General features: G+C 40.4%; 1 protein-coding gene across 2 annotated transcripts in view; it reads right to left on the bottom strand.

The window, feature by feature from the left end:
- The window catches only part of COL14A1 (collagen type XIV alpha 1 chain), a 218387-nt gene that overhangs the window by 124333 nt on the left and 75930 nt on the right, over positions 1 to 18124 (bottom strand). For both annotated transcript variants that reach the window (XM_059395092.1, XM_059395093.1), the window contains exons 11-19: positions 17453 to 17582; positions 16560 to 16705; positions 13872 to 14001; positions 11813 to 11952; positions 6137 to 6263; positions 4199 to 4338; positions 3586 to 3718; positions 2202 to 2261; positions 397 to 548 (exon numbers count right to left, since the gene is read on the bottom strand). In XM_059395092.1, coding sequence (XP_059251075.1) covers positions 397 to 548; positions 2202 to 2261; positions 3586 to 3718; positions 4199 to 4338; positions 6137 to 6263; positions 11813 to 11952; positions 13872 to 14001; positions 16560 to 16705; positions 17453 to 17582 — 1158 coding nt within the window. The remainder of the gene's footprint in view (positions 1 to 396; positions 549 to 2201; positions 2262 to 3585; positions 3719 to 4198; positions 4339 to 6136; positions 6264 to 11812; positions 11953 to 13871; positions 14002 to 16559; positions 16706 to 17452; positions 17583 to 18124) is intronic.

Raw genomic sequence — 18124 nt, 5'->3', positions numbered from 1 at the left:
ACCGAAAAAAAGCCACATATAAGCGGACCTGTGCAATTCAAACCCATGTTGTTCAAGGGTCAACAGTATATACAGACAGAGACAGGGCACAGTACACTACGTATGACCCAACTTTGGTGCTCCATCGAATTGGCAAGGCAGTGGAAGCAGCATGGGAGACAAGGTTCAGAAGCTTTCTCAATTTGAAGCAAGTTGTATGCAGAGCAAGTTTTGGAGCTAGAGGGGTCATTAAGAAACCAGGGGTTAAGTTTGGATGAAGAGAAAACATTAGTTTCGGGAGATGGTAGAGTCACCAAGAAATGAGTCGTCAAGCTTGCACGGGTCTCCGGGGACAGCCTCGTTAGGTCTGTTAGTCAGGGAACTGCGTGGTGTCTAGGCAGATGTGCGTATACAGACCGTTCCTATCACTTCTTCCGCATGGTCCCCTTGAGCAGTCAGGTAGGTCACCCTTAACTGCTGCACGCTGCTGTCTGAAATGTCCCATTTTACCCGCAGGCTAGAAGTGGTTTCGTCATCTACAACCAGGTTTCTGATTCCTGTCCGGAAAACTGGAATAAGCACAACCAAGGATTAAAGAACTCTTAACCCATCATATTCCAAAATGAGCTCTAGAGACCGTGTGTGGACATGGCAACAACTACCACTGATGTATCTCTCTAATGCAGAGCCATAAGAAGAACAACTCAGCTTTAGTGGTTAATGGCGGGGGGAGGGGGAGGTTGGGCATCATGTCTACCGGGAGCAGATAGAAATGAATTTAAGAGATGCTTCCAAGGTGGATCATGGACCCCTCAAAACTATCAGCCCCGTAGGTATGTATGTATATGTAGGTATATATGTATGTATGGATGTATACATAGACATATATTAGTAAGAGAACCTGGGGAGAAGCCCTTGGACAAGGGGAGCCTCCAAGGGAGCATGCCCACGAACACCTCCCACCAGTGCTCTGCTGGAGAAGCAAAAATGAGGGCCCAGATGTGGTCCACCTCAGGGTATGATCCAGTATCCAACATATATCCTATCTACCTGTTCCCTCATTTCTATTTCAACACTCGTCACTCAAAGCACACATCTCTCATCATGGCTGCCTCTATCCATTCAGCCCATATGGATTTTGTCCTTTCTCTGATATCTGCCCAAACACCTTCATCCATGCTTTCTGGCATGTGTCAGAGATGCTGACCTCTACTGAGATCTACTCAGTAGAGTAGATCTCCTCTACTGAGATGCTGGCTCCCTCATTTATGCCATCTGTCTTCCTTTCGCTCTGTCCATCTTTAGAAGGCTCTTCCTTCTCTGCATTCATCCATTCATTCAGCAAACATTCAGTGAGTGTTCCCTTCATGCCGGATTGTGTTAGGCCTTTGAGATATACGGGATGAACACTTGACAAAAATAGTACAAGTCACAGAGGAGACATATGCGTGACATTTAGCAGACAAAATTGGGAGAGGGTACAGGGTATTGGGAATGGGAGGCAATGGCTCACCTTCAGGGCTAGCCAGGAGTTCTAGATGGCAGTTCTAGATGGGAGAGCTTGAAAAACGTGGTGGAATCCAAGGAGAAAAGCAGAAGGATCTTGGATGTTATGATAAAGAGATTTGGGACACTGTGCTAAAGAAGGGCTCGATACAGATTAAATAGAAAATGAATGAATCAGTGAATGGATATGTGATGGAAAGCCACTGAAGGGTTTTAGGGAGGAAGAAAAAAAAGTATAATCAAATTTCTGTTTCATCTAGTTGACTGTGACCACCAGTTGGAAGGTGTCCCATAAAGGGGAGAGGTGGAGAAAGTTAAGCTGAAAGAAAGTAGCTGAGGTGGGAAGCCCATTAGACCAGTCAGGTCTCAGTTACCCACTGAAATACAAGGACACCATGATGTGAGTAATTCTCAACAGACAGCAATAGAAGTCACTGCGATCTAGAGAAGGGTAGACTCCTGGGCTGTGCTTTGTGAACATCTTTTGAAAGACTAAATAGGAACCCTAAACAAATATGGAACAGGTAGAGATGTCACAGTGAGGTCCCAAGACATTTAGGGCTGAGAAGAGGTTGGGAGGTTCTAAAAGGAGTGAAATTTGAATGGGAAGGCACCATTCCTAAATAATAATATGAAATAAATAAAACTGGGATAACATAACTTCTGTTTAAATCAAATATCTTATGGGGAAGTGGGGACAAACCATTTGGCCTTACCTGACGTCACAGGTCTGGTGGGGGCTATGGTTGTAGATGGTTCGGTCCAAACACTGTCAACTAAAAAAATATTCATGACTTTAAAATTCTGTAATGATTGTAACTGCAAGTTTGCGTAGAGCCTATTATAGTTTTCAGAGCAAATTTCCTCTATATTGTCTCACTTGCTTCTCCCAACCATCTTGACTCTGATTGCAAGAAAGAAGAAACAAGCTGTCAGTAAGGCAGACGTGCTACCTCTTGGGCTGGTAACGAAACTGAAACCCACAGAAGCGAATGTTTCTAATCACAGATACCAGCCTTCATATGAACATTTGACTTACACATATATCTTTGTGAAACCTCCCGGTTACTGTGAAATGGGGCATAACCATGGTAATTGAAGGAAAATAAACAGTGCTGTAGATCATGCTGGGAAAGGGCTGCCAAACAAGACCACCAAGGAAGAGCATATGCATATCTTCCGTGTCATGTATACGCCGTGGGCAATCGGCACATTGGAGCAATTGTGTGGTTCTCCTCCCAGAGCCCCTCTTCAGGGTCGCTCACTCATCACCAGCTTCTGGAATACTGGCTGCCAGTGGCTCAGAGCTCTGGGAACAGCCTCCGGCTGAGGTCACAGACTCCATCAGGGGATGGCCCGCCTCCAATGACTGGAGATGTAGGGATACAAAGGCTCACCCCCACTGACACAGTTGGGGACAACTGCGGAGGGTCATCCCAGGTCCAGAACCCCTCATGGAATTAAACAAAGCCTCAGTTTTCGCTTCTCCCTATGCCTCATCCCACCATCCTTTCTTCCTTACAGATGTATCTCCCAACTACAGTCTTCAATTAACCTTCTGGCTGCAATTTTCTGTCTCAGAGTCTGATTCCAGGGAACCTCATCAAAGAAAATTTAATATGTGGTTAATACCTCATATTTAAAAAATGAAGGGATGAATGAATCAGCAAGTGAATTTTATACAAGATTCTTGGAACCGAGATTGACTTGGGAAATTCCAAAAGCTCTTGGACATGCTTGCCCTCAGCTTATTTGTTCACTCATTTATTCACTTTTAAATTTTTTACCCATCCATCGGCCATTCAACAAACATTTATTGCACAGTTAAAATACAACAAGCACTATGCTAGGTGCTGGGGGTATAACCATGAACAAGACAGATATGGTCTCTGCCTTTAGGGTGATAGCTTAGGATTCTCTTATGCTTCACGCAGCGGTGTCATTAAAGGTGAGGGCACATGAAGAACTCTGGGGGACATAGAGAAATTAAAGCCTTGTAGGCAGGAATAAGGTGGATGGGCAGGCAACCAAGTAGGCAGGAGGGTATCAGAACGGATGGCGGCCGCTGGTGAAGTCCCCCTCAGCCAGACCGACACTTACGTGTGGTCCCCACAGCCGTCACCACCTCACTCTCGCTCCCATCATCCAATATGGCCAAGAGCGAAACCTCATATTCAGTGCCGGGCTCCAGGCCTCCAATAACATGGGAGTCTTGGTCTTCTTTTAGGAGAACCTGGAAAGCATTCGGTGCTTAGTAACAGGGTTTACTTGAATAGCGGTGAAAGTTAAGAAAAAACTAATAAAAAGGAAAAACAGTTATCCTGATCATAAACAAGAAACAACTAAGCTTAATGAACTCCAGGGCCACCGAATTCCATTTTCAAGTCAAAGTCCTTTCAATTCCCTCAAGAAATAGCTATTCATATTGCAAAAGTACCAGTTGAAATTTTTGAATTCAGTGTCATGTATGAAAGTCAAAGGACCTGAAAATATATTAAATATATAATGGAGGTCCTAGCAAAAAACAAATGCCATTTTAATCTTAGAAAAATCATAGGATTTGACATTTATAAAACTGCATGCCAGGACAAAATAAACGACTTCTGGGATTCTCGATCTCTTTTAAAGTGAAGACCCACGCAAATGTGCAGGGCTATTCTTTTCCAGAAAAAAACGCTCCAGATGACTTTTCAGTGTGTTTCAGACCACTCACTTCTTCGGTCTTGCCACCGTAGACTGGAATCCACATCAACTTGTGCTGCCCTTCGTCCGCCGAAAGGGGATGCCAGGTCACTCTGAAACTATCTGTCGTCACCTCATCGATTTCCAAGTATTGCTGGGCTGGCACCTCCTCTGTGAGTCAAGGAAGGAGACTTTGTCAGGGAACGGAGAAGGCAAGGAGGCCAAACCCAAGAAGCTGCCAGGGCCGCCAGGAAGAAGGCCCTCTGGGGGATCTCTGGCTTTCAGAAAGCACGTGGAAGCTGAGAAAGCCGTGCCCGTCGGCCCCGTGGGACCTTGAGTTTCTGCTGTCAGCGTTGGTCCGCGGTACAAATCAGGAAGACCATGTATAAGGTATGTTTTTTAAAGTCTTCCAGTAATTTCCAGAACTCTTAGATTCTCTATTTGGCTCTTTTCATGAGCTATAAAAAGTAAGAGTGTCATATTTATTAGTTTACAAAGATATTATTTGCTCATCATGTGGAGGAAATTAACAAATTGGTGCCTTTGAGGTCTAGGGAATGTCCCTCTTAGTTTTATTTGCTTTCGTGACTAAATCACCCCTTCCTAATAAGTTAAAGAAGAACTGGACATCTTTTTCATCTTGTACATATGGGTGCCATCGGAAATGAAAGACGATTCATCAGACCTTCCACGGTTTCCTACTTCAGGGATGTACAACAGAGCCCCAAATCCAACTTAGTGACAGTCTTTGCCAGTCATTGATTCTTATTGCTTGAAATTAGAGATTTTTTAAAAAAGAGTTTATTTATTTATTTGACAGACAGAGATCACAAGTAGACAGAGAGGCAGGCAGAGAGAGAGGAGAAAGCAGACCCCCCCGCTGCAGGGCTCCATCTCAGGACCCTGAGATCATGACCTGAACTGAAGACAGATGCCCAACCGACTGAGCTACACAGGTGCCCTGAAATTAGAGATTAGGACACCGGGAGAATCCCAACAGGAGTTAGCCTGCAGGGTGTTTTGTGGAATTACTGAACCTTTTTCTGTGAACATTGTTTTTCAAAGGAGCCTATTTTGCATCTCTCCAGAATCGCTCCTCTTGTCCTCACTATAGCGCTCCATTGCTTTCCCAAGCGCAAGCAACGTTAAGCTCAGAGAGCAAACAATAGAATTGTTGCCACCAAGAGGAAAAAAATTTTGTTTTTATTGACTACAGGGTATATATAGAAAAGGAAAATCACGCAGTCACATCTTGTGTTTTTTATTTGGGCATTTAAAAGACTCCATATTGTTGTATTAATATTTCAGGCCTCATGAATACATTATTGGCTACAGATTGAATGTCTGAGGTGACACAGTATGCAATTGTCATTCTTGCAGGTCAAAAAAAAAATCTCTGGGTGTCAACAATTCTGGAAGGTCAACTTAATATATGTGCATACGAAAACAGAAGAAAGCTTTGAAATTTTTAGACCCATAGAACAAAAGAAATGGTGTAAGAGTAGGGACAGAACAGGATACACATTTACATAGCTGGGACCTTTTGAATTTGGATGAGCTCTCCTCTCTTTCCCTTGCTTTGATAGAAAATAATCAGGCAGTCTCATTCTGGTCACCTAATTGTTCAGTGCTTAATAGAATGTAGGGGGTGCCCCGGTGGCTCAGTCAGTTAAGCATCCAACTCTTGGTTTTGGCTCAGGTCAGGATCTCGGGGTCACAAGACAGAACCCTGCTTGGGCTCCGTGCTCACTGGGAAGTCTGCTTAAGATTCTCTCTCTCTCCCTCTTCCCCTGCCCCTCCCTCCCACACGTGCACAGTCTCTGTCTCTCAAATAAATAACTCAATAAAAATAATGATAATACAACATAAAAATAAAAAATCTCCTCAAAATCACAGTTGAGGAAGCTGCTTCAGCTTCTGGTCTCTATGGAGTTACTTGTGGAATCTTCCATACCATAAGAAGGCTTACCTGTGGTAAAAATTCCAGTCAGAGGCTCCGACTGCCCCTCATCATAGATGGAGATAATGGCCACAGTGTACTCTGTGAGCGGCGTCAAGCCCTTCAGAGGGAAGGTAGTAATAGGATCTACTTCAACCTGCAAAACAGAGACATCATACCAGCTACATTCAACACTCTCCAGACACGGGAAACAGAAGGCATTTTATTATTGTCTGTCGTTTACTTGGCCTGACAGCAGAGCTATAAAGACGTCAAATATATTACTGAATTATAAAACCAGTCAGCTTCTGTATCACACATTTCTAATCTTCACCTTTAAATAGATTACCTTTCCATTAATTCTCGGGACATCTTTGCAACCAATATTATTTCCACATGATTGTGTGGAAAGGAAAGGAAGTGCACATGATTGACAATGTTACTAGAAATAAATATAATGTTTCCAGTCTGATCTGCCAGGACAGCCAGTTTTGGGCTTTACTGCCCAGGCCCCCTGACCCATGACTAAGTATCACATGGTAAGTCCTACAAGCGCTGCACAGATGAGCAACAAATTAGGGTAAGAATCGGGGGATAGTCATACCAAAGATCACAGTAAAGATTTGAAATATTCCTTTATCTTCCACAGAGAGATTTACTTGGGAAAAACAGGTTCCAATCTCTTTGGAGTACTAAAGAATGGAAGACTAAGGATAAGGACCCAGGGTATAGGACAGAGTAGAAAAGGAACAGCAAAGAAAGAAGAAAGAAACCATAAAGTAAGAAGAAATGGAAGCAGGATCTAGAACACAGAGCCCTGAGCAAAGCCATCCTTGAGAAAGAGAAAAAACAGACATGGCTTTATCATGGAAAGGTTGGGTATTAGCCCCCTGAGCTACCTAGCACCGGGGGCATATTCTAGACCAAGTAAATGGTGCTCCATTTAAGCATTGTCTGTACATTGTCTCAATTAACCCTTCCAAACCCCTGATAGGGGAGGCACTTAATAATAAGATACTCTAGCTATAAAGATACCCTGCAAAATTGAAGAAATGAACCTATTTACCTGATAGTGGATTCTGCCAAAAAAGATACCACTGAAAATGTTTTCAAGAGATATTTAGAGCACTATTGATAGGATGTGCTATTTAGAATACTATCAATGACTATATTTGATAGCACCTGAAGTTAAGGGGAAGGTGACTAAGCTTACATATGGATTTGCTCACAGCAGTCAACGTGAACTTTACCAAAATATAAAATGTGTCACAGCCCTACTTAAAACCTTCCTTGGCTATCTCTACTGCCTTGCAAATCAAAACCAAGCATCCTGCAATGACCTCTTGGTCTTGCACAATCTGGTGCAGTGCTCCTTTTTCCTGCCATACTTTGAATCACCCAGGGGCTCCAGCCACACGGACCTGTCAGGTCTGTGTCTTTCGCACCCCAGGGCCTTTGCATATGCAGTTCATGCTGTTTGGGATTCTTGCTCTTTTCAAAACTAGCCCTTTGCCATCTGTCAGGACTGTGCTGAACTTTTACTTCCTGATAGGAGGTTTCTGTTGTCACCTCTCTCAGCAGGGCTACCCCTAACACTGTCCTTGTTTGTTTCATCCAGCATCAAACGTAACCTGCGATTATTTTACGTATTTATTTTCTCCCGCATAGAGTGTAAGACCCACCAGGGCAGGACTTTGTTTAAGTTCTTCAGCATGTTGAATCATATTTGGTTTTGAGTGAATACAGGAGGCACCAAAGGTCATTTTTAGGAGCGATAATAAAGGGCTCATCTGAACTCAGAGCCAATCCAGAAACCATACACATCACTAAGAAATCAACTGCAGGTCAAAAGAGAGTGTGAGTCCTGGAGGGAGGAGCTTCCGTCTTCACCCTTGTGGAACCCTGAGCCATGCGGCTAAAGAGGGCCGAGAAACCTCAGCCCTTTCAGCCACCCTGGCTGAGATACAGGACCCAGGAGTGAAGTCATCTAGGAAGTTCGGGCTCCGTCAAGCTCCCACAGGAAGGCAGGAGTCACCTCAGCTGACTCCACAGGGAGCACCAGAGCCAAGTGTCCTTGCTGAGCTCTGCCCACGCTGTGTAACCACGGGTTATTATTTTAAGCCAAGGTGTGGTTTACACAGCAGGATTGAACCAAAAATATCGATTATCTTCTGAATCTGGGCCTGATAATATTATAGGTCATTCTTAGCATTTAACGTTTATTTTGGTTGGGTATTTTCTGCATGCTTTCTGTGTATTAGTTCCGTTAATCAGCCCTCCACAATTAGAGTAGCTAATTATTGTCCTTAATTTGAAGATGGTGAAACTGAGACTCTGAAAATTTAAGGAACTTGCCCAATGGAAAACCAGCTGGTACCCAGTGCATCAACACAAGGATTTTGGACCCAAAATCTTATGCACAGTATGGCTTCATTAAACTCGCAGACAAGACAAATCCATATTTAAAATAGGAGTTTAAGACATGTTCTTCTAAATGATATTTACATATTGCTTCTGCAGTTTAAACTCAATAACAGTTGAGTTTACTGAGCACTTTTGACGTGTCAAGGACTTCACCACATTCATTGTTGTGTTTAGCTCGCTTTCCCTCCCACCAAACCCTCGGTATTTATAATAGCTATCTTACAAACAAGGAATGGGAGGCCCAAAGACCAGACCTAACTTCCTGGACATAAAACTATCAGCTGGAATGAATAGTTATGCCTTGACCTCTGTCTCAAATCTGTGACAATGGAATTTCGTGAGGATATCAAACATACACAAAGCAGATTAAATTCAAACTTTCTTAGGTACACCAAGAGACAAGAAGGGGAAAAGTGTGTATATACACACACATATATATGTATATAAGCATGTATCTTTTCAGCATACATATGTTGAAATATATATAAATATATATGTTGAACAGATCTATTTTATTAAAGCATTAGTTGACTTCGAACAGACCATATTTTATGCATTACCTACTGATTATTTTATTCCATTGAGTGTAAAGTTCAAGATGTCATCTATTTTCATTAGTTATATTATGTTTTAGACTGAGTTCTGGAACTGATTTTGTTGGTAGTACTTTTAAGATGTAGGAGAAGAACTTGAGAAAATGATAACAAATGGCCATGATCTCATGGTTATATAACTCTTTTTGAAAAATTTTCAAACAGTCTGGCCTAAAAGCTTAATTTCAACCTAATTCTGGGAGGGATAAAGAAAGAGTCCTTAATGAGGAACAAGGGACTGGGCTCCGCTCTGGGCTCTCTCGTTGAGTCATAGCTGTCGGGAACTGGACTTGCGTCTGAGTCTAAAAATGGTCCTTTCATTTATAAAACTCAAAGGGGAGAACTTCAGTTTTCCATCCTGCTTGCACATTTCCCCAAACCCTCTCCCAGCACATGCTCTCTGAGATGGCCCTGTCCTTAGCAGACGAGTCATGTTTTCAGCATGTTTTCTCGAAGGAGGGCGTAAGGGGCTCTCTGTAAACCCTGGTTGAAGGGAAGCACTCAACACATGTTGCCACCATCATCATCATCACCATCATTATTTGGTTGTCTTTCATTTTTCCTCCTTGGTCTCCAAGCAGTTGGGAGAGAGAGATAATACAGAAAAGACAAAAAGGATAAAGAGGACACGAAGGAGGGAATTGGGAGGAACAGGAAGGAAAGCAGAGAAAAACAAATTGAGTCCAAAACAAAAGCTTATGGTCAATTGCATGTTACATACTAAGTAAATTTTGGTTGGGACATTTTGAGGTTCATTCCAGAATGTTTTGGAAGTTTCCTAAAAACCTAACTGTAGCATGACCTATAAGTAAAAGCTTTATTAATACAAGTTAAAGCAAAATATAGTAGGACTACTCACCCTTAAAATCATACATTCCAAAATTAGGCAAATTAATACCACACTTAAACAAAAGACATTTGTCTAGCAACATTTAGTCTCAATTGCATGGTTAAAAATTAAGAAGAACACACACACACACACCCCAGTCAAATTGGAAATGCTACAAAACCACATATTGTTTATGCATTTTACTAAAATAAAATTTTCTCAGATTTTCATTTATAGACCATTTTCTCATGTTTTAAATTCAGTTTTACCAAATACAGTTTTCTAATTTCCCAGCATAATACAAATTAGAAAGAGCAAGTACCAAAGGCATCTCCAAAACTGAAAAACACTACAAAAACCCACATGTGCTTCTTAACAAATGGATTAGTTTGGGATCATTCTTATAACGGCAAATAACCTAAAATACCATGAGAGACCACAACAGTATAACAGTTATCTGAGAAAATTTGGCAAAACTGAATTTAAAACACAAGAAAATAGTATGTTCTTTCTCCTTTTTGTCTTATATGTAAACAATGAATCTTGGAACACTACATCAAAAACTAATGATGTATTGTATGGTGACTAACATAACACAATAAAAATTTTTAAAAAAGAGAGAGAGACCACAACAGTTATAATTTTTTAAATAGAATGTTAAGTACATTTCTTGTGCTGATCATTTTACAATATATACAAATATCAAATATTAGCAAATGTGCAGTATTGTGCATTCATTATCTAATGTCCCTTGTGAGGCAGTTCTCTGCAAAATACTGCTTGGATTTAATTGTAGGAAACAGTTTGTCTCTGCAAATGAAAATAGTTTCTTCATCTGGTCAGAAAATAGAAGTGATGTAATCCAACATATTTCCCTCTTGGTCTTAACTTCTTGGATCAAGTTGAGGAAAAATAATACTAACTTTGCTATCTATCCTGCTAAAATATATTCCCAAGGAAGGACTTTGTGAAGAAATGACTATTTGTGAAGAATTTATTACTGACTGAGTATAAGATAGTGTATCTTCCTAAGTTCTATTAAGTTCTGTTATTTGGAAATACTTGTCTACACAAAACTTGAATTATTCAGTTTTGTATTTAACTCACCTAAGTCATTTAACTATCTGAAAGATGGGAGATGACTCAAAAGCAGAGGGATGAGGAGGATTACACAGACATTATTTCTAGTTTACAACATCTAGGAAGAGACCTACTTCCCCACCTCCTTGCCCTGGGGCAGACTATCTATTCCAAAGATGGCCGCGTCAACATATATCTCCCATCTCTCCTGCCTCCCACCATTAGTGGGACCTGTGTCCCTCATGTCGAATCCAAGTGGGGACTTGTGCGTGTGGCAGAGGTGGTATTCTGTGACTTCTCTTAGTAACAAAAAGCGACACAGCTCTCTCTTTTAGCTCTCTCTTTCTCTCTGTCTCTTTGGACACATGTCTGGGGACTCCTGAGCCAGCACATAGAAAGTCTAGCTCCCTTAAACCTGCCATGCCTGAGGGATCTTGTGAAGACTTTAGTCAGAGACACAGAGAGCTGCTCTGGCTCCCAGCCTATCCAGTCTTCGCAGACCAGGCACAAGACATCTGAATGAATGTTCAGATGTCGTTGTGATGACATCAGCATCAACCACGATCTGACTATGATCTCATAAAGGACCCCAAGCCAGGAGTATAGATCCAAGTAGTTGACACAGTTTCTGACAGAGACTGTGAGGGAAAATAAGAAATTTGTATTCTTTTAAGCCACTATGGTTTTGGGTTGATAGGTTATGCAGGCATAAAAAGTTAATACACACCCAGCCCCCCCAATAAACAAACAAACAAACAAACATTATGATCCTCAGCCTACCTCATTAATTTCAGTGCCATCTGCATTGTTATACATAATTCGATAACCACTGATCTTTCTTGACGTTGGGTCCCAGGCTAACCGAGCACTGTTAGAGCCAACATTGGAGATTCTCAGGTTTCTTGGTGGACTTAAAGGCACTTTGCAGTAAGTGGAAGAGAAAATAATTAAAATGTTAAATCACATACACCTTTAAAAGCCCCCCCCCCGAAAAACACCCCAGCATCTTTGATTCTTAAATAACTTACATATGAAAAATTTTACCCCGATAATAACTTACAACAAAGAAAATTAACAAATTAACAAGGAAAAAACTTTCCTCGTATGGAATGAATAGTATTAATAAGGTATACATGCTTAGAAAGAAGTAAGATTTAGGTACATTTTCTGTGTCTTTCTTCTCCAATCAATGCTATTATTGTAGCTTGCTATAAGGGCGAAAGATTTATACGATCTGAAGAGAAACCAGAGTATTATAGCTTGCTATAGATAAGAAAACTAACGGATCAAAAACCAGGGCACCTGAAATTAAATCTTAGCTACTTCATTCAACTGCCGTTTGATGCTGGCAAAGTTACTCTACTGCTCCCCTCCACAGTTTCCCATGTGTAAAGGCGAGTTTGATGGCCTCTGTCCTCTCTGCTTGGGTATCTACTAAGCCTTTCCGACTTGACCTGTCCAGAACTGAACTACTGACTCTGCCTGCCACTTCTTCCAATCTTCTCTCTCAATCTCCTCTTCTGAAAAAATTGGAAACTCCATTCTTCCTATTGCTCAGGCCCAAAACTCTTGAGCCATCCAACATTCAGGTTTCTGAACTTAGGTCACTTTCCCACTGAGCCTGTCCAGGATCACCGTCTGGTGATCTAGAATCTTCCACCCAATGCTCCCGAACTGCCGTCTCTGGTTTATTTCTTATATTGTGCTTTTATCGATCTACTGTCTCTCTCCCTCTATATATTGTAATTTCAGAGGATTAGGGGTTAATTCTGTTCCTGGCTTTATTCCCAATATAGCAAGTTCTCAATACATATTTGTTGACTCAATGAGCAGGAGTCCTGCCCTGTGTAAATCCTGCTGGATTTGTGGGTCTAAGTAAAAATGAACATTTTGCTGTCGCTTTAAAAATGTGTAAAGAGACACTGATATTTCTGCAGATTCTTGACTATCAGTTCCATAGCTCTCTGTACTTCCTCAAGAGCCTTCTCCTGATTTAACAGATTAAAATTCATAAATAATTTTTGAGAGTTTCATGAGCTTTTAGAGGTTTATAGTAAAACCAACTGTTCAGGTTTATCACATGCTCTATGAGTCTGAGATGTTCTGGAACTGATTATTATAACTCAGGTATCTCGTTAAACCCTTACATAGACTGTAAGGAGAGTATAATATCCCCGTTATATAGGTCATAAAACTGAGGTAACTCGGTCAAGGTCACAGTTAGTAGGAAGAGAAGAGCAGTTAGAGTTTAACCCAGGCAATCAGCCAGTTGATTCACAGCCTGTGATTAGTGCTGAGAGAGCCAGCAAAGCAAAAACCTAGAAGACAAACCGTGACAGTCGTCAGCATTGCCACAAACTATGATGCTTCCTCGCCCAATTAGTGAAAAGCAAAAATTAGTGAAAAGACTAATTCTTTTCACTCATTCAATATATATTGACTATTTGGCAATAAAGAGCCTATAGACTTTAGTGACTCTCTTACTATTTGAGGAGCTAGAGAGAACATACAGGAGAGAGAAAGGCCGTATAATTGAGTGTGGTGTACACTTTGCTCCACATTTGTTGAAGCAGCATGGTATAAGGTCTAGCTTCCTTACAGCATAAAATTCCAGTCCCGGCAACAGGTACCCAGAGACATCATTTTTTTTAGGACCACTCCCTCCTTTTTTTAATCAACTAGTACAATTCCTGCCACTGAATAAAATACACATTTTCTTAAGTTACAATGAGCTCTTAAGAGGTTTCAACCTAAGCCAGCATTTCCAATTTAGAATCCTAACATTTATTTGGGCTTTTTTTTTTCTCTAGCATTTCCTCTGAATGACTGAGCTGCTCACGTGTGGTTTCTTGGCCTGAAACAGGATCGCTGGCCTCTTCTCCAAACATGGCATAAACTGTAACTGTGTACTCCGTATTGGGCAACAACCCACTCAATTCAATATCAGTGTGGGTGTCTCCAATCTTCATCTGAAAAGAACACATGTTATCAGATCATTAGCCAATGGGCACCATGAGTGGTACAACTGAGTTTGCTCAGAGTACAACTGAGCAAAGGGGAGACTTCATGGACTAAGACTTTGTCTCCTCACAACCCCTTTATTCAAACGCTTCCGCCCTGATTTTTTATTGTCTGCTGTCATCTGATATTAGGAACAGATGCCACGGAACCACACAAAACTGATCGCACCCATGCGTGCTGTTTCTACGTCTGGACGAGAAGTGATCTCTGCCAGAGTAACAGTGTCACAAATTTAGTCCTCAGGAAAGTGTGGGTGTAACTGAGCCAGAAATGTTGTCTAGAAAGAGTATAAGCTCTAGGCCAGTGAGCTCGGGACAGAGCCAAGTGGGCATCGCTCATCACTGGCTAATTCTAACCAGTGCCTTGGCTGGGTGCCCAGTTTTCACTTCGAGCCTGATTGGGCTGGACCAGTTTTGTTGCCCCATTCAACAAAAGGGCCCATGCCCTTGGACTGCAAACTCTTTCCAGGAGGCAGAAGAGATCAATCCACGTTGACAACCAATATGGCAATTTACTTTTTGATTCCGGGATGACTTTTCTGACCCTTGGAGTCAAAGAAACTAGCCAACATTCTCGCTGTGTGCTGAACACATGACAGCATGGCTTTGTTTTTGTTTGGGAAGGAAGCAAACTATCTCCAGAGCCAGTCTCCAGTCACACAACGGCCAATGCCATTGTCAAATTAGAAATATTAATTTTGAAGTATTTTCATCTATATAAAATAAATGTAGAGAAAAGAATGTGATTCACCCTGACACATCCATCACTCAAACTTAATAAATATGAAAATGTTGTCATGTTGACTTCCAATCTTATTTTTAAAGGAGCTAATATATTCAAATCAACAGAAGTTCTTTCTCATTCTTTCTGTTCACTATCTCTACACAAATGATGCAGTCTATCTTCCTGATCCAATGTTTTACTTCTCCTACTTCTATCTGTAAATAATATACAGTTCTGTATGTTTAACGTACATGAATGGAATCCTATGACATAATTTTTTGCAACTTTTTTTCTATCAATATTATGTTTCGAGTTTTATCCATGTTGATGTGCAGGGATAAAGATGACATTATTAATTCCTTTTGTATTTTTTGGTATTCTTTTGTATAAATATTTGCTATTTTCCATCCCTCTCCTGATGAACATGTCAATCATTTGCAATACTGTGTTTTGAATAAATGCTTGCATCCCAAAAAGATATGCAGGAGGTTTCCTTAAAAAATTATATATATCTTCAACTTGATGATATATTTCAAATTATTCCCTAAGGTAGCTGTATCAATCTACATGCCAATTTACATACCAATTTACATGAATGATTCTGTTTCCCATATGCTCACTAATAATGCAGTTATTACTAAACTTTAAAAACTGTTTGCTAATCTACTGGGTGTGAACGAGTATTCCTTTCTTTCTTATTTTTCTCCTTCTTGGTGAAGCTGGTCATTATTTTTAGCATCATTTTTTAAGCCTCCTTTCTGCCAAAATAATTCAGATCAACATTAAATCCTAAATGAACTAAAGCTGTCTAAACCTTAGAAATAAAACACACACACATGTCACAAAAGCTCTGTTCCTGGCCCTCAGATTCACCATAGTTTTGGCCCTAAACAGTTCTGTCACCAGAAGCAATGTTAAAGACAATGTTTAGATAATAGTAAAGATTTGAGTTCTGAACTCCCTCTTGACTACTCTATCTGCCTATTCAAACACTTCTAGGTGTTACAGACATTTCCTTGTCATTCCTTGAATATCTATGTTGTAGTAATCTCTCCCTATAAATTAAAAACAAACACTAAAATAAATCATTTGAAAGTTGAAGAATCATCATTTAAAATGGAATAAATGCAAAAAATTCATACTAACACATTTTTCTACCTTTCAAATTAGTAAAAAAAAAAACTTTCTAAGTCAGTGTAGCTATGGGGAAACAGCCATTCATGAATTGCATACAGCAATATAAATTATAACACATTTCTCTAGAATCATTTGCTAATACTTAGTATAAGCCTTAATAATTTGTATGCCCTCTGAGAAAAAGAAACCCCATTTCTAGGAATTTATCCTAAGAAAATAATCTGACAACCTTGCCAAGTTATATGTTAAGATTGATCACCAAAGCATATTTTACAACACATTATCTAAATGCCCCAAAACAAGAGATTAATTAAACATGACCTGGTACAAAACAACAGCATAATACTATAGCACCTTTTAAACAACCATATAAAATATTATTTAATGGTATGAAAGATCCTTACCATAAACAAAATGAAACAGAAGATGACAAAACCATTCCCATTTGTTGCATTTAAAAAATGCATTTAAAAAGACTTCAATAATATTAACAATAGCTATTTCCAGGTGGGGGGATGATAAGTGATTTCCCCTTTTACCTAAAGTGAATTTTCTAAATTTTATACCTTAAAATTTTAGAATAAAAAAAAAATCCATTTTCAGGAAGTCAAAGATTCTAGAACTCTACTGGACGGCAGGTAGTTACCTCTTTTTCATCCCCAGCCAGACCCTCCGTGAGAGGAGCGTAGAGGATCAGGTATCCGGACGCTCCAGGCACCGCTTGCCATCTTGCCCTCAGACTGTTCTCAGTTACATCGTACAGTTCAAGGTCAGAAACCATAGGTAAGGCAACTGCAAGAGATTTTTTTTTTTTTAATTCTCAGCCATTTATCAGTACATCTGTATGTTTCAAAGTATCTAAGTGTTATTATCTACAAAGTACACATAGTTTACTTTTCAGATAATATTCATCCTTAAATATGTTCACACAGTCTTGACAAACCCTTCTAGGAGGGCAAACATAGTGAATGTTTAAAAACAGGATCAACGTCTTCTAGTTTCTTATACCCCGTTGCAGTGATGGGCACATTTCTCTGGAAGCCAGTTAAAACCAAGGAGACTATTCTGACCACTGTTTTATGCCCCTCCCTGAGCATTGTGTCTGCCATAAAGGAGCTGTTAAAACAGTCACTGTGTCACTTAGTAAATGACAGAATGGATGGCTGGGTGAACAAATGAATATATACCCATCCTGCCAGTCAGAGACAGTGAAAAGACATGAATGAGTCCGTAGTTAAATTAGTTCATAATACACATTCACTAAATAATTGTTTATTAAGCGAATACATGTATTTTGCACCTTTCACCACCAAGGTTGCTCTCTCCTTATCAAAGCAGAGGTCTATAACAATCTTCTCCATATGTAGCACCTGTACACAGGACATATATACAGCATGGACCAGCATAGAGCATCACACCCATGGCCTAGGACTCTGAGTCAGGATGCCCTCAGTACCACCTGAACAGAAATCCAGCTTAAGAAAGGTCACCTAAGCATTGTCGTACAAGGTCAGACGTGGGGTAGACTTCAATACATACGTGTGGTTTCGGTTCCCCGTAGGCCTTCACTAGCCGTGTGAGCATATATTGCGAAGACGGCTATCTGATATTCAGTTAAAGACATCAAGCCTTTCAACACCGTGGAAGACACACTTCCATCCACCACCACCTGATTAAAGAACAGTTCGAGGAATGAGACTAGGGAACACCTGATATGTAGAACTGAAACCAAAGAGCAAAATATCTCTAGCAAGAACATGCCATTCGATATTTTATTTGTGCCACATTGTCTTTTCCGCGGTGGCAATCAATTCTCCTTGAATTCCTCTGGGAAGCGATGCACCTTTTACGGAGTATATCCAAAAGTCTCTTATTAAGTCATATCTAATGGAGAGAGTATTTCCCAGGCTAATTGTTATTCCAAGCACCTCCACTTAGAATAGTTGACATGCGATATTTTTCCATGGAGCTTTGGGAAGCATTTAACAGACTTATTAGTCATGAAAAAGATAGAAGAATTGGAAGTACTCTGCCTGCTTTTTTAGTCCAGATGACTTAAATCTTCCTGCTCTATTCCTTGAACACTTAAAAAAAATGAAAAATCTTGCCATAATAAAGAAGAATATTGTGAAACATGTTGAGGTCAACCAAAGGTTAGAACATCAAAATGTTTGTACTTCCAAAAAAAGGGGGGGGAGATTTCATCACATA

The sequence above is a fragment of the Mustela nigripes genome, chromosome 3 (genome assembly GCF_022355385.1).
Source record: "Mustela nigripes isolate SB6536 chromosome 3, MUSNIG.SB6536, whole genome shotgun sequence".
Classification (NCBI taxonomy): domain Eukaryota; kingdom Metazoa; phylum Chordata; class Mammalia; order Carnivora; family Mustelidae; genus Mustela; species Mustela nigripes.
The sequence above is the reverse complement of the archived record's forward strand: the minus strand, read 5'-3'. Positions and strand labels throughout refer to the sequence as shown.